We start from the raw sequence: 13,178 nt of genomic DNA, 5'->3' as shown, positions 1-13,178 counted from the left end.
AACTTAACATTAAACTAGAATAACATAGAATGTACTTTTTCTTGTTATACACCAACATGACTTCTGTTAAACAGAAAGCAAGAGTCAAAAAATGACATCAGTTTATTGAATTTACCCCAAGAAATTGTTTTTATAAGGATGCCTCTTGCGAAATAATTTAATTTTTTGAAATATGCATGGTATAAGTTAATTTTGTTTGAGAGGCAGAATAATTGGATGAATTTAGGTCTTAATAGAATGAATGGCCAGAATCATTTGCACACTCATTTGTCAGAGTATAGCCCCAACAATTTTGTATACACCTTGTATTCTCAAATAGTCACCAGTCTAAATACTGCCCAAGATATAGTCTTCTGCTTTCTTTAGTTTTTCTCCTACAAATTGAAATTTTCAATTATATCTCCCACAAACTAAAATTTGAAATCCCAGAACAGTTTTATTATGTGTATGCATTAGATAAATCATGCTACTAACAATCTACGATGAAATTTAATAACTGAATATCAAAAAAGAAAAAACAGCTAGATCTACAGAATTTCTTATATTAAAAACCAAAAATAAAAAAAATCTGTATATTTGTACCCATGACGAAAGGAAAATATATTCCAAATATGATGTAAATTAATCAATTAGTTTTATTTTTATAAAGATTTTTAAGCAATTAATGAGAATTTGTAGGCATAAAAGAAATCTTGCAAGTTTTGAATTATTGCTGAGTTATTTCCCTTTCTTTTAAATTTTCAAAATGATGTTAAGTTACTCCAAAAATTTTATTTTCTTATTTAAAAATAAAATTACTTTATCAATTCACATAACTTTTAGAATATGATGTTTTTGTTTAATCATGAGCACATATATTATACAGATTTTTCTTCATTTTTATTTTTTCATATAGAGGGAATGATGGACAAGAAACAAAAAGCTAAACCAATTTATGTGCAAGAAATGTAAGACAATGGAAATTGATGAGAACCCAGAAAGTATATTTGGATGACGAGGCAAGAAGAGAATTCCACAAGTCTGCAGTTCTTGGAAAGAAGTTACTGGAATAGGAAGCTGTATTACAATGAGATATTAAAAGCAGAAATTGATGGAGATCACCAGATTAACAAGTCAAACAAGCCAAAACAAAAGAAGCAGGGAATAGATCAGGTAATTCTGTCAAAATGGAGATTAGGAATGGATGAAGTTTTTATAACTTTTGTCATCATTAATCAGCACAGTGATACCGCTGTCAACCAAGGGAAGTGTCTATCAGTTATGTATGTACAATGAATGCATGTATGGAAGCGAAACCTAGCCAGTTAAGGATACCATCCCCATAGCCTTGAGCCCCTGGAGGGGCATAGACCATCTACAACTTTGAAGATGCTTTTGTAACGAGGAGTTCTTTTTACAGGATGAGGATGCTGGCCCCACCCCCAACTTTCCCAGAAGGTACATACAGCGCCTAGCCTTCCGAAATGATCACCCATCTGGTACTGGCCAGGCTCAACTTCAGTGATCTGGCGTGTCAACGTGATTGTGCCGTACCAGTTAAGGATAGATGCTGCCGAAATGATATGAAAATGATACAATGTATGTGTAATGCAAGTCTTAAAGACAGGGTTAGATCTGTAGATCTTAGAGGAAAATTAAATTTGGACAGTAGAGAAAGATGCTTGCAGAACGCGAGACATTATTAGCATTTTATTTGCCTCCTCACCAAAAAGTTAGACAAAAAGTCAGGTGTGGTTTTGAAAAGCAAGTGCATTAGGATTAGCATGCTCTGGCTTTAAAAAACAAAAAAAATATCTGAAGAGCCTTGCCAGCATACCCTGATATGGTCACCTTGGTCGATTAGCAATAAAACCTTTCTCAAATAGAAGATATAGCCTGGGAGAATGGACCTACTAAGACTGAAGAGAACCATACCTCAGCTCAACAACAACAAAGTCATTGTCAGAATGATTGTTGAGGATGCATCCCTGATACAAGGTAGTAAAAATGGATTAGAGTTCTTGCATTAATAGAACAGTTGAGACAGCAGGGTGAGTTGGCAGAAGGAGCAGTCAAGAAAAACATGGGAGAAAGTGATAAAGATAGATTTGAGAGAAAGAGAAATAAACACCTGGCCAGAGATAGGTTAGTTTAGAAGTCAATTTTTAAAAGCCATCCAACACATGCCAGCATTTAGAGCAGACATTAAACCAATAATGAAAACGATCAACTTACCTCAGAGATGTAAAGCTCAGCTTGCTTCAGAAGTTCACCAATAAGCAAAACATTTGATGTGGTCCCGTCTCCTGTGACATCATCCTGAGCTGTAGCAGCTCTGGCAATCAGGGAAGCTGTTGGATGTTGAATTTGCTGGAGAAAATTTTTTAATAATAAAAATAAGTAGTAGGATATTATAGAAATTACATGGTGTTTTTTATATCTGTAGCAAGGTTTATTAACCAGGATTGCATGGAACCCTGAGGTTTCTGAAGAGCTTGCCAAGGTTTCCTTAAAAGATGATAAATAAGCAAAGATTGTGCTTTTACACATGTGCAAATGCATTTTTTTTTTCAAACCTAATTTTCTTATACAAGTATAGAATTGTGAATAAACTGGAGAAAGAATCCAATTATATGTTTTAACTACCTGTCAGAAAAATGTTGATCCCTACATACACGCACATAAAATTTGTGAATAAATTTGAGAAAGACAATTTTTAAAAAATTTTAACTGGTTATGAAAAAAAAAAAAAAAAAAAAAAAAATTGCTTTCCTTATGAAGGAGAAATAAATAAAATTGTCAATTTGTACTATCGCTCAGTGCTTAATTCAGGAGGAGAGAGCATATCTGTTCTGTTATGGAACCAGCAACATTTAAATTATAGATACTAACAAAACCATGCGACCAGAGGCAATGGCAGAAAACAAGACAAAAAAAACATCCTAAAGATATAAATAATGGGTTGTATTTACAATTACTGTATCCACTTCACTTCCGGTTGCCCTTCCCCAACGTTAACAATGGTTTTTCTAAATAATAACGTCGCTTAGAAAAACTCTTAACATATGGAGACGGTGGGCTATCTTTACCTATTCTGTACTTTCACTAAACAATTTAAGAAAGAAACAATACCGTAAAAAACAAAAACAAAGGAGCAACCGGAAGTGAAGTGGAAACTAATTGTTAAGATAACCAAGTAAAAAAAAAAAAAAATTGTCTCACCATTTCATGAAGCAATACGTTGCCATCCTTAGTCAACTTGATATCACCAGCACCAGACACCAACCTATAATAAAGAATTAAGTCAATATTTATTATGTAAATAGTACATCTAAAATATGAAGGTATCTGGTAAGATTTTTCAACTTTTTTCTTTCTTTTTTTAACCTGACCAGCATTTAAACTGACATATCAAATTTGATTCTGACTATCCAATTTTCATTTGTTATTGTTGTATACCATGTTTGGAAATACAATAACCTTTTTGTACAGTTGATTTTTTTTTTAATTAGTCCAATTAGGATGACTGCTAAGATAGAAACGTTCATTTATCACACTGTATACACATGCCAGTGCATGTGCAATATAATGGAATTTTAAAAAAATGTATTTTAGGTTAAAAAACACTGGTTTTCGTTTAGAGTCATGTTTTGTTTATAAAACCATTTGGCAGAAGTAACATCAGACAAATTTTAAGCTACGGATGGCCAATACCGTATATAATGTAGCTTTTTTCTTCTTCTTTAAGCACATAAAAATAGAAGTTTTATTCAAAGTCTTTGTTTGAACTTTTAATAAAAATGTTTATGCAGTTTTTTTGTTTTGTTAAAACCAAACATTTTTTTTTTCATCTAGTCTTTACGTGACTATTAAGAGAATCGTTTCTGTTTTCATATTTTAAGTTATGACACTAAAACCAACGATATTTTCATTAGACGAAAACGTAAAAAAGCTGCAGCAACTTTTTTTTGCTGTTAATTAAAAAGTAAATGTTAATTAATTAGTCTTTAACCTTAAAAAATACAAAAGAATGAAACTCTTTAAAATAAGGATGAAACTTAAAACTGCAACGACTTTTTTATTTATTTTTTTACTGCAACAAAGCTTATAATATTAATAATACCAACATCTAGTTTTTAACATTACAAAAAATAAAAATGCAACAATAGTTTCAGAGGAATTGCAATTTTTATTAGATGAAAACTGATTTATTATTTGTTAAAAACTAGATGTTGGTGTTATTAATATTATAAGCTTTGTTCAGTAAAAAAAAGCTGCCGCAGCTATTTTTCATATTTTCATCCTTGTTTTATTAAAAAGTTTTGTTTGAAAAAAATAATTTATCGTTGCATTTAATTTCTTAGTCGTAGAAATGTAAAAAAAGTTGTCACAGGTTATTTTATGTTTTCATTTAATGAAAATATCATTGGTATTAGCATCGTAAATTATATGAAAACAGAAACGATTCTCTTATTATAATAATCAACTTTGTTACAGTAAAAAAAGAAAAAAATTTGCAGCTTTTTTTGTTCCATTGAGCATACTAAATTAGGAGATGAAAAAAATTAATGAATCTCTTAGTAAACGAGAGTTGTCTCCCTCTGCACAATGACAAATTGTAAAACAGCGCCAATATTTCACCAAGGATGATATGGACTACAGATAATTCCAGGAACAGTTGATGTGCATGCATTTATGTCTAGTGTGAGAAAGCACAAAAGTGCGCCCCCAGAATATGACAGTTCCAGTGAAAAAGAACAAGTTTGTATCATTTGTGACTGCTGGGATCTTCCTGGAAAAACAGAAAGTGGATTTGGAGTAATGTGCACGTGTGAAAATGATGGATTGAATATTTTCGTGTTTATTTATTTTTTTAATTATTTTCCTTTGAAGATTGTTACGCTGGGTATGGGGCAGCCAACAGCTGCCAACATTGCCATGCTTTTTATTGTAACCAACCGAGAGCTCTTTTTTAGTATCCTCGTTGTTCTCTTAAGTCCAATTGTCTCAATCTCTTTTGCACTTGGTTAACCAGGAATTTTAGTTAGGTAGGACTTCAGGTTTTTCTTCATATGGCCTGTGGCACCTATAATAACTGGTATGATTGATATCTCCCTAAGATTCCAGTTTCTTTTCATATCATACATGAGACCTTGGTATTTGGTCTGTTTTTCCCTTTCAGCTCTGTTCAGACCTCCATCATTAGGAACACTCACTTCAACCAAGGTTGCAACTTTCTCAGACTTATGCCATATAACCATGTCGGGTTTCACAGCAGCATTCTCAAGGTAGGTGGCTGTAGGGGTTACATGGTTGTAATGTATGGTATACAAGTCATTTCCAACTGTTTTTTCAGGTTGGTGGCATTTAAAATCAAAGAAACTACAGAGACAAAGATGTCTGTATAATGTACGTAACAGTCATGGAACAAAGATGTAAAATTTAAAAAATCACATTGGATCAAGCAGTTTGATTTTTATTCAAGAAAAATCAATTTGATAAATTTTTACCTGATTTTCACCTTAACATTTTCCTTTAAAATGATAACTTTTAGAGATTATGTCGAAAATGAGTATCGCATTTAAATTTCCTGCAAATAAGTAGTTTTCTGGGTATTAAGCAATGCCATTTCTTATGTTATTACTGGTGGCCATCTTGGTACGCGCTTGTGCATGTAAATGCAACCCCGAGAAACTACGTGCAAGCACACAGGTACCAAGAGGGCCACTAGCAATAACATAAGAAATGACATTGCTTAATATCTGGAAAACTACTTATTTGTGGAAAACATAAATGCGATATTCACTTTCAGCATAACCAAAAACCTGACAACAGTAATTTCAAAGGAAAATGTTATGGTGAAAACCAAGTAAAAATTTATTATCAAATATTACTGTTTAAACGAGGGTAAAGTGTCTACTGAATCAGTGGACAAGAAGGGCAGATAATCCTAATGGACGTAGAAACTGAAAAAAAAAAAAAAATCACTGATTACCTCCCCATAATCTTTAGTAAACCATGTCCTCGTCACTTATCGGTAAAAAATGCCAAATTTATTTTTTGCAAATATTAAAAAATCTACTTGATTGATTTTTGGAATATAAAAGCTTCATTCCATAACAAGTAGGTAGAATATAAAAGATTTCACTTTTTTTTTTTTTTAATAAATGCCAATAAGCACTCATTATTGCAGCTGTGCCTCATCTTTTCCTGGTCAGGAAGATGTTTATGGGCTAGTCACTTAGCAGTATGGCGAATAAATTGAAAAAGTTGTCAAAAAACAAATATATGACAAACAAATGTTACCAAAGCCAAGATAAGTTACCTTCTACCAAAATACAGGGTTCTGAACAGAAGCGTGTGTTCTATCCTAACCATCATCAATCAATGAACCCGAGGTAATCTCGTCAGCATCAGACAAAGCCAAACACTTTGCAGTTAATTCTATTCTATGCAACAAAGGCGATCCTCCTGTAACAAAAAAAACGCTATGCGACATACAAACATCTGTGTGTGATGTTGCTAAGCTAATCTAGAACCTTGATTCCAGTAAAGCAACCGGCTCTGACAGCATTTCAATTATAGTGCTGAAAAAGCTTCAGCCAGAACTAGCTTCCATACTTACAAAGCCGTTTAAGTGTTGTCTTAAGGAGAATTGCTTTCCAACACTCTGGAAAACCTCATCAGTATGCCCTGTATTTAAGAATTCAGGTGATCATCATCTCCCTCTCAGTACAGACCAATATCTCTTGTGCGTCATGAGTAAGTTGCTGGAATCTGCGTTAAATAGAGAAGTAGTCAACCACCTCAGCAGAAATAGCCTTCTTAGTGACATGCAATATGATTTCCGTTCTGCTAGATCTACAGCAGATATGTTAATGGTTATATCTCGTAGGATTAGCAGATCTCTTGACAAAGGCTTCCTTTCTAAGGCAATTGTTTGACATATCGAAGGCGATAGGGTATTGCATAAAGGCCTACTTCACAAGATTTCCAGCTACGGTATAGTTGAAATTTCACAATTATTAAACCATTTTTCTCTGATAGGTTCATAAGAGTAGTGGTTGATGGACAGAAATCGGAAGCTCACAGTATTAATGCTAGAGTCCTTCAAGGATCCATCCTGGACCCAACTCTCTTCCTGATCTACATTAATGATCTCCTAAAACACATCCTTAGATCATTTGTAGACATTTATGCTGATGACTAGGGCTAGGACAACAGCATATTCTTTTCATTGTTTTGACTAGAGTGTGCATCTGTTGATATCTTATATGCTTTTATATAGAGTGATGTGGGTCTCTGTTGATTAACTGTTTAACCGTGTTGGATATATATTTGAGAGTCAAAGCAATGAAAAGAATATGCTGTTGTCATAGCCCTACTGATGACACTGCCATCTATGGCAACATATCAAAGGCCATAAATGACCAAGTTCTCTGATTCTGAGGTGGCTAGTTACTTTTAATGCATTTAAAACCAAGCTTCTATCTTTACATCATCAACACTGATCCCCATTTGGCATCAATTGAAATGAATGGCTCTCATCTTGGAGAGGCTCCATGTTGTGATAAGCTTCTGGGCTTGACCTTTACTCCGGATCTGAAATGGAACACGTACATCAAATCTGTTGCCAAGGTTGCTGGAAAAATGGTGGGATCCTTCTACTGATCCTAATCTCACTGCCGATGCAATTCTCTAAAAGCCAAGTATGTCCAAGGATAGGGTACTGTTGCCAAATCTGAGCAGGAGCTGCTAGAAGCAGCTTGTCCTGCCTTGACAGAATTCAAAATAGACTTCGTAGCTTAGTGAGGGATGACCCTTTCTCTTCCCTGCAACATCTTTCCCATATAAGAAACATTGCGAGCCTGTCTCTGCTTTATCGTTATTTCCATGGCAAGTGTTTGCCTGAGCTCCAATCTATGGTCCCCCCCTCTTTTCACAAAAAACACTTGCCTAGCTGAAACCACCGCTAATAATTTTCTTCTCTTTATCTTTGCCTAAACCAAAACGTAGATTCCATGAACAAAGTTTCTTTTTTTAGAACTGCATGCCTGTGAAACTTTTCTGTTTGCCTGTTTTCCATCTTACTACAATTTGGTTGCCTTCAAGTCCAACGTAAACAAATTCTTGATGAACCGTCCTCTTAAATAATCCAATTTACCAAATTTCCATTACTAACGATTACTATATTATCCCATTGACTACTGCATATTCACTAACTTATCCTCGAGTGGCCTCTGGGCCTTAATTAGTGGTGACCCCTATGTAAAAAAAAAGAAATCCAGTCCAAAAAGTCACCATGACATTTATTGGGTGGATTTCTGTAAGTATTTTGTTTAATTTTCGGTTTTCGAGCGATTATAGAGACTCCCAAAAGGACAGTTTAATGCTAGCCATTTTCCCTTGTTATAAGAGTTAGCACTACTCGTGTTTCAAAGGTAAATTAACGCTTTGAAATAAGTTAAAACACAAAAACCGCATCCAGGCATCGGTAACATTAATTTATTATAAGAAAATAAAATTTTATTTAGGAAGCTAAGCGCTAAGTGTATCAGAATTTGGGGGGAATTTTTGACACCCCTAACACAAAACTGCAAATAAAATATAAAAAAACTTGTAATTTCTCTTTTAAAAGTTTATTTTCTTTATGGAATATACTTCCAAAATAAACTATTACAGTTGTTTAAAAAATAATAGAAATATTATTTCTATTTTTTTAAAAAAAAACAATGTTTACAAAGTGCTGGCGTGCCTTCATGCAGCCATTTTCTTACGTAATGAAATCAATTGAATTTTAGTTTTTCAATTTTTAAAACTTTAAAAATCTATCAAAATTTTTCTATTGGTTAAATTTTTATGACATTTTCAGGGTTAATGTGAAATTTTATGCTCTTTCCAATAAACCGAATATAATATTTTAGACAAACGTTTTTTTTTTTTAAATTCACCCCCCCCCATTTGTAAATGTCTATTAAAATTTTAATAATTTACTCAAAGTTTTATATATCACAAATTGAAGATAAAAGATCAATAAATAATATACTGTAAATTAAAACAAAAAAGTTTTGTTTTTTTTAAATTTACCTGTAAAGTCCAAAGTGTAAAATCTTTTTTTTTTTTTTTAAAACCAGTGATTTTTTTTTTTTTGAATTGGAAGCCTATGTTCTACTTATATTGTCCAATAAGTATTGGACGCTGACAACAATTTTTCCTATTTCATTCAATGTTTTCTTTTTTTTTAGATATTTAAAGAAATAAATTTCACTTGATAAAGGAGAATTAAAATATAATAAATCAAAGATTTATGTATTTCTTTGAGAAAAGAAAAAAAACATTCAACTGTTTTTTTTTTAAGGCAAAAAATTATAAGTAAAATTTGACTATTTTTAAACTATGGGAACACATTTCTTCACACACAAGGTTAGACGGTTAATGCGAACGTGTGGTTTTTACTGCCTTCTGTCCATCCGTAGTTCTAAACAAGAACTAGCCGGTACTTCCGGTTTTTCGATAAGAACGTAAAAATGCTTGTGTAATGGCGCCTTTTTCAAATAGTCGTTTAAAAGATTCTTTTATTTAAAATATAAATGGAATTTAAGATATAAATATGGATAAATTCTGAACAATGAAGAATGGAACTACACATTCAATAGTATTTTTATAGGTAAGTGATTTTTTGGAATTTATATCGATTTTTTATAATTGAAGTAAAATTTCGTTGATTTTCAAATCTTTTTTTAAAGAAAACCAATTTAAAAAACAAATATTGCATAATTTGCTATTAAACCTGTTATTTTTTTTTTTTAATTTGGTCTTTGCTCCTTTAATTGAAAAAAAAAATAAAAAAATTAGGGTTTGAATTACATTTTTCAAGTAGTTATAAGCTTGTAAAGATAGGTCGAATTATTCAATTTTTTTTCATGGATTTTTAAGATAGGTTTCTGACACTGCTAGCTAAGCGCTATTTTTGATCCACCATTGTTTATAAGATTGGGAGACAACTCGATTTGAACATGCAAGATTAAAAAATATATATATATATATATATATATATATATATATATATATATATATATATATATTTATTTAAACAAATGTTATCAAAGGAAAGATAAGATACTTTTCTACCTAACTGGATATGTTTTTAGTGTTTTTATTTAATGTAACAGTTTTATTCAGCTCGAAAAACAGTGTTTACCTATGTACTGGAAAATTTTAAATGGCACCCAACTCTCTTTGACACGGTAAGTTTGGGAAAAGGAGTTATAAATAAAATAAAAAATTAGATAAAATACGGTTAAAAACTCGTTCAATATATGTTACCGTGATATAGACTGACATATACTAGGTATGTGAAAATGCCAAGGCTTTTGCGAGGGTTAAGTGGCATTGGTAACTTGAGTAAGCCGTAATTCTGTGCACTGAGGTATGTGTCATAAATTTGCCCCTACCACCTATATCCGGGGGGGTTAACTACACTGCAGGGATACTGATGAGGTAGCACACATGTTTCGCTACATGCTGGTATTTGAACTATTTCCATACGTTCAGTAGAAGTGTAAAAAATTTTGAAGTGAAGTTTTGTGTCATTTAAATCATCATTATTAGACCTGAAGGTAAGTTGTAATAGTTTTGAAACTATATATATTCGTTAATATAGATATTAAACCTTATTTGTGCGAAATATGAAGCCTATATGACTTTACCTTCATTGGTTTTGAGTTTACCTAAAATGTGAAGCCGTTACGAAAATTTTCAAAATTTCACTAACACCATATCGTTAACCTACGCACTTTGTTTACAAATATTTTCCAACAACGGCAATGACGCCAAACTACGGCTGGCTAAAAAAATTCTTTTAAATTATTAAAATTTATTTCAGCATAATGAACTTTTAGGATTTAAATTATTTTACTTTCTTTAAAAACCAAAACATTTCTCCCCGGCAAAATGTATTTTTTTCTACTTTATCATTTTATCGAGCTGCTTTTTTTTCTTCCATTTTGTAACTTTGCTTTTTTTTTTCTATGATAAACTAATAAACAAATTTACAATTAAAAAAAATACAAGAGTTATTTTTAAAATTAAAAAATAAAACTTTCATGAATATATTTTTTATTATGCACATTTTGCAAACTTTAAATTCTAAAAGTTTTAATAATTTAAAAGAAATTTTGGGTTTGTATTACTGTACACATTCGAAAAAGTTGTCAAAAAACAAATATATAACAAATAAATATTATCAAAGGCAAGATAAGTTACTTTTCTACCAAACTGGATACATTTTTTGTTTTTATTCAATGTAACATGTTTATTCAGCTCGAAAAACATGCAGTGCTTACCGTTGTATTGGAAAATTCAAAATGGCGGCCACTCTCTCTTAAACACGGTAAGTTTGGGAAAAGGTGTTATAAATAATAAACTAGACAAAATACTATTAAAAAAAACACCGAATATATGCCAACTTATGTCACGGTAACATATAATGAGCGAATTTATAACAGTATTTTGTCTAGTTTATTATTTATAACATCTTTTCTTGAACTTACCGTGTTAAAGAGAGTGTCGGGCGCCATTTTGAATTTTCCAATACATCGATAAACACTGTATTCGAGCTGAATAAAAACACGAAAAATATATCCAGTTAGGTAGAAAAGTAACTTATCTTGCCTTTGATAACATTTATTTGTTATATATTTGTTTTTTTTTGACAACTTTTTCGAATCTATGTGTACAGTAATACAAAGCCGAAAGTTTAATTTATATGCTAAAAGAAATTTTAATAATTTATATGCTAAAAGTTCATGAGAAATGTAAAAAAAATTATATTTATTGGTGTTTGTATGATGAGAAATAAAAAAACGGTGCTTCTGCAGTTTATTTTGACATAAAAAATCAGCATTAGCAGCAGACTTCATATGCGGGGATGTAATATTGCCTTAGTAATTGACTGCATCTTCCGCCCCAGCATCCCCTTTCACCTCTTAATCTTGTAAATAATTCATTAATAAACTTTCAAAATATATTTTTCTTGTTCTCCATTCAATAAGCTCTCCAGTGATATTTGTTTTTTTGAAATCGGACAAGAAATAAGAAAGTTATGACAAAATAACTGTGAAAAATCTTGATATCGGTCACAACTTTGTTAAGGAAATCCATTGATTCTATTGTCCAAAATTAGCCTCAAATTTCAGCTTTAGAATTGTTGTAACTTTCTTATTATTTGGGTATTATTATACAAACACCGTGACAGCGAATTAGTAAAATCTTTTACGTAGTATTCTGTTACGTTTCGGTGTGCTGAACACGAATCTGAAAACTGGGTTAGGGTTAGGGTACATTTTTTTCTACTAATTCGCTGTCACGGTATTTGTATAAATTTACCATTATTTGTCCTACAGAGGTGGTTCAAGTATCATTAGAATGGTATCTGCATACTCTTTCTGATGAACTGTTCCATTTTGAGATATGTTAACTTTGAATTTTTCTTTCACGTACCTACATATACTCGGTGGGCTTTTAACAGTATTTTGCATATATTTTTATTTTTAACTCCTTTTTCCCAAACTTACCGTGTCAAAAAGAAAGTCCGGCGCCATTTTAAATTTTCCTATACATAGGTAAACACTATGTTTTTCGAGCTGAATAAACATGTTAAATTAAAAATAAATAAAAAATAAAATAAAAACACTAAAAACATATCCAGTTAGGTAGGAAAGTATCTTATCTTGCCTTTGATAACATTTGTTTTATATTTGTTTTTTGACAACTTTTTCGAATCTATGTGTACAGTAATACAAACCAAAATATTTGATCAATTTACATGAGTTTGGAACACGACATGTTATGTTCGTTCCGTGACGAGTATTTACATCATAAAGATTTTTTTGGTATTTTTTTACGACCTGCCCCAGCGACGCTGGGGCCCAGCGTAGTATAAACATCGCCAACCTCCCCATGTTAAGAACGTTTTTAGAGATTGGGAGTGTTTATTCCGAAAGCCGTTCTTAACATGGAGAGGTTGGGGTGTTTATAATATGTTGGGGCACGTCGTAAAAATTTACCGATTTTTTAAATTACTTATGCATTGTACGAGCCGCGATTTCCATGAAGTCGGCTCCAACTCGCCGCTGTGCGGTGCGCTGCATAAGTATTTTTTTTTTAAATTCATGCAATTTAATTAAAAATTTTGGTAT

The 13,178-nt window shown here is 31.9% G+C and overlaps 2 protein-coding genes across 2 annotated transcripts in view; one reads left to right on the top strand and one right to left on the bottom strand.

The window, feature by feature from the left end:
- LOC145255581 (T-complex protein 1 subunit zeta-like) overlaps positions 1 to 13,178 on the bottom strand; it is a 41,593-nt gene that overhangs the window by 27,414 nt on the left and 1,001 nt on the right. The window contains exons 2-3 of the mRNA XM_080114051.1: positions 3,202 to 3,265; positions 2,215 to 2,349 (exon numbers count right to left, since the gene is read on the bottom strand). Coding sequence (XP_079970177.1) covers positions 2,215 to 2,349; positions 3,202 to 3,265 — 199 coding nt within the window. The remainder of the gene's footprint in view (positions 1 to 2,214; positions 2,350 to 3,201; positions 3,266 to 13,178) is intronic.
- LOC145255580 (NADPH--cytochrome P450 reductase-like) overlaps positions 3,209 to 13,178 on the top strand; it is a 150,438-nt gene continuing 140,468 nt past the window's right edge. Inside the window, exon 1 of the mRNA XM_080114050.1 lies at positions 3,209 to 3,330. The gene's annotated coding sequence lies outside the window, so the exon portion shown is untranslated. The remainder of the gene's footprint in view (positions 3,331 to 13,178) is intronic.

Source organism: Euprymna scolopes, chromosome 31 (assembly GCF_053919585.1).
Source record: "Euprymna scolopes isolate OS-2025 chromosome 31, ASM5391958v1, whole genome shotgun sequence".
Classification (NCBI taxonomy): domain Eukaryota; kingdom Metazoa; phylum Mollusca; class Cephalopoda; order Sepiida; family Sepiolidae; genus Euprymna; species Euprymna scolopes.
The sequence above is the reverse complement of the archived record's forward strand: the minus strand, read 5'-3'. Positions and strand labels throughout refer to the sequence as shown.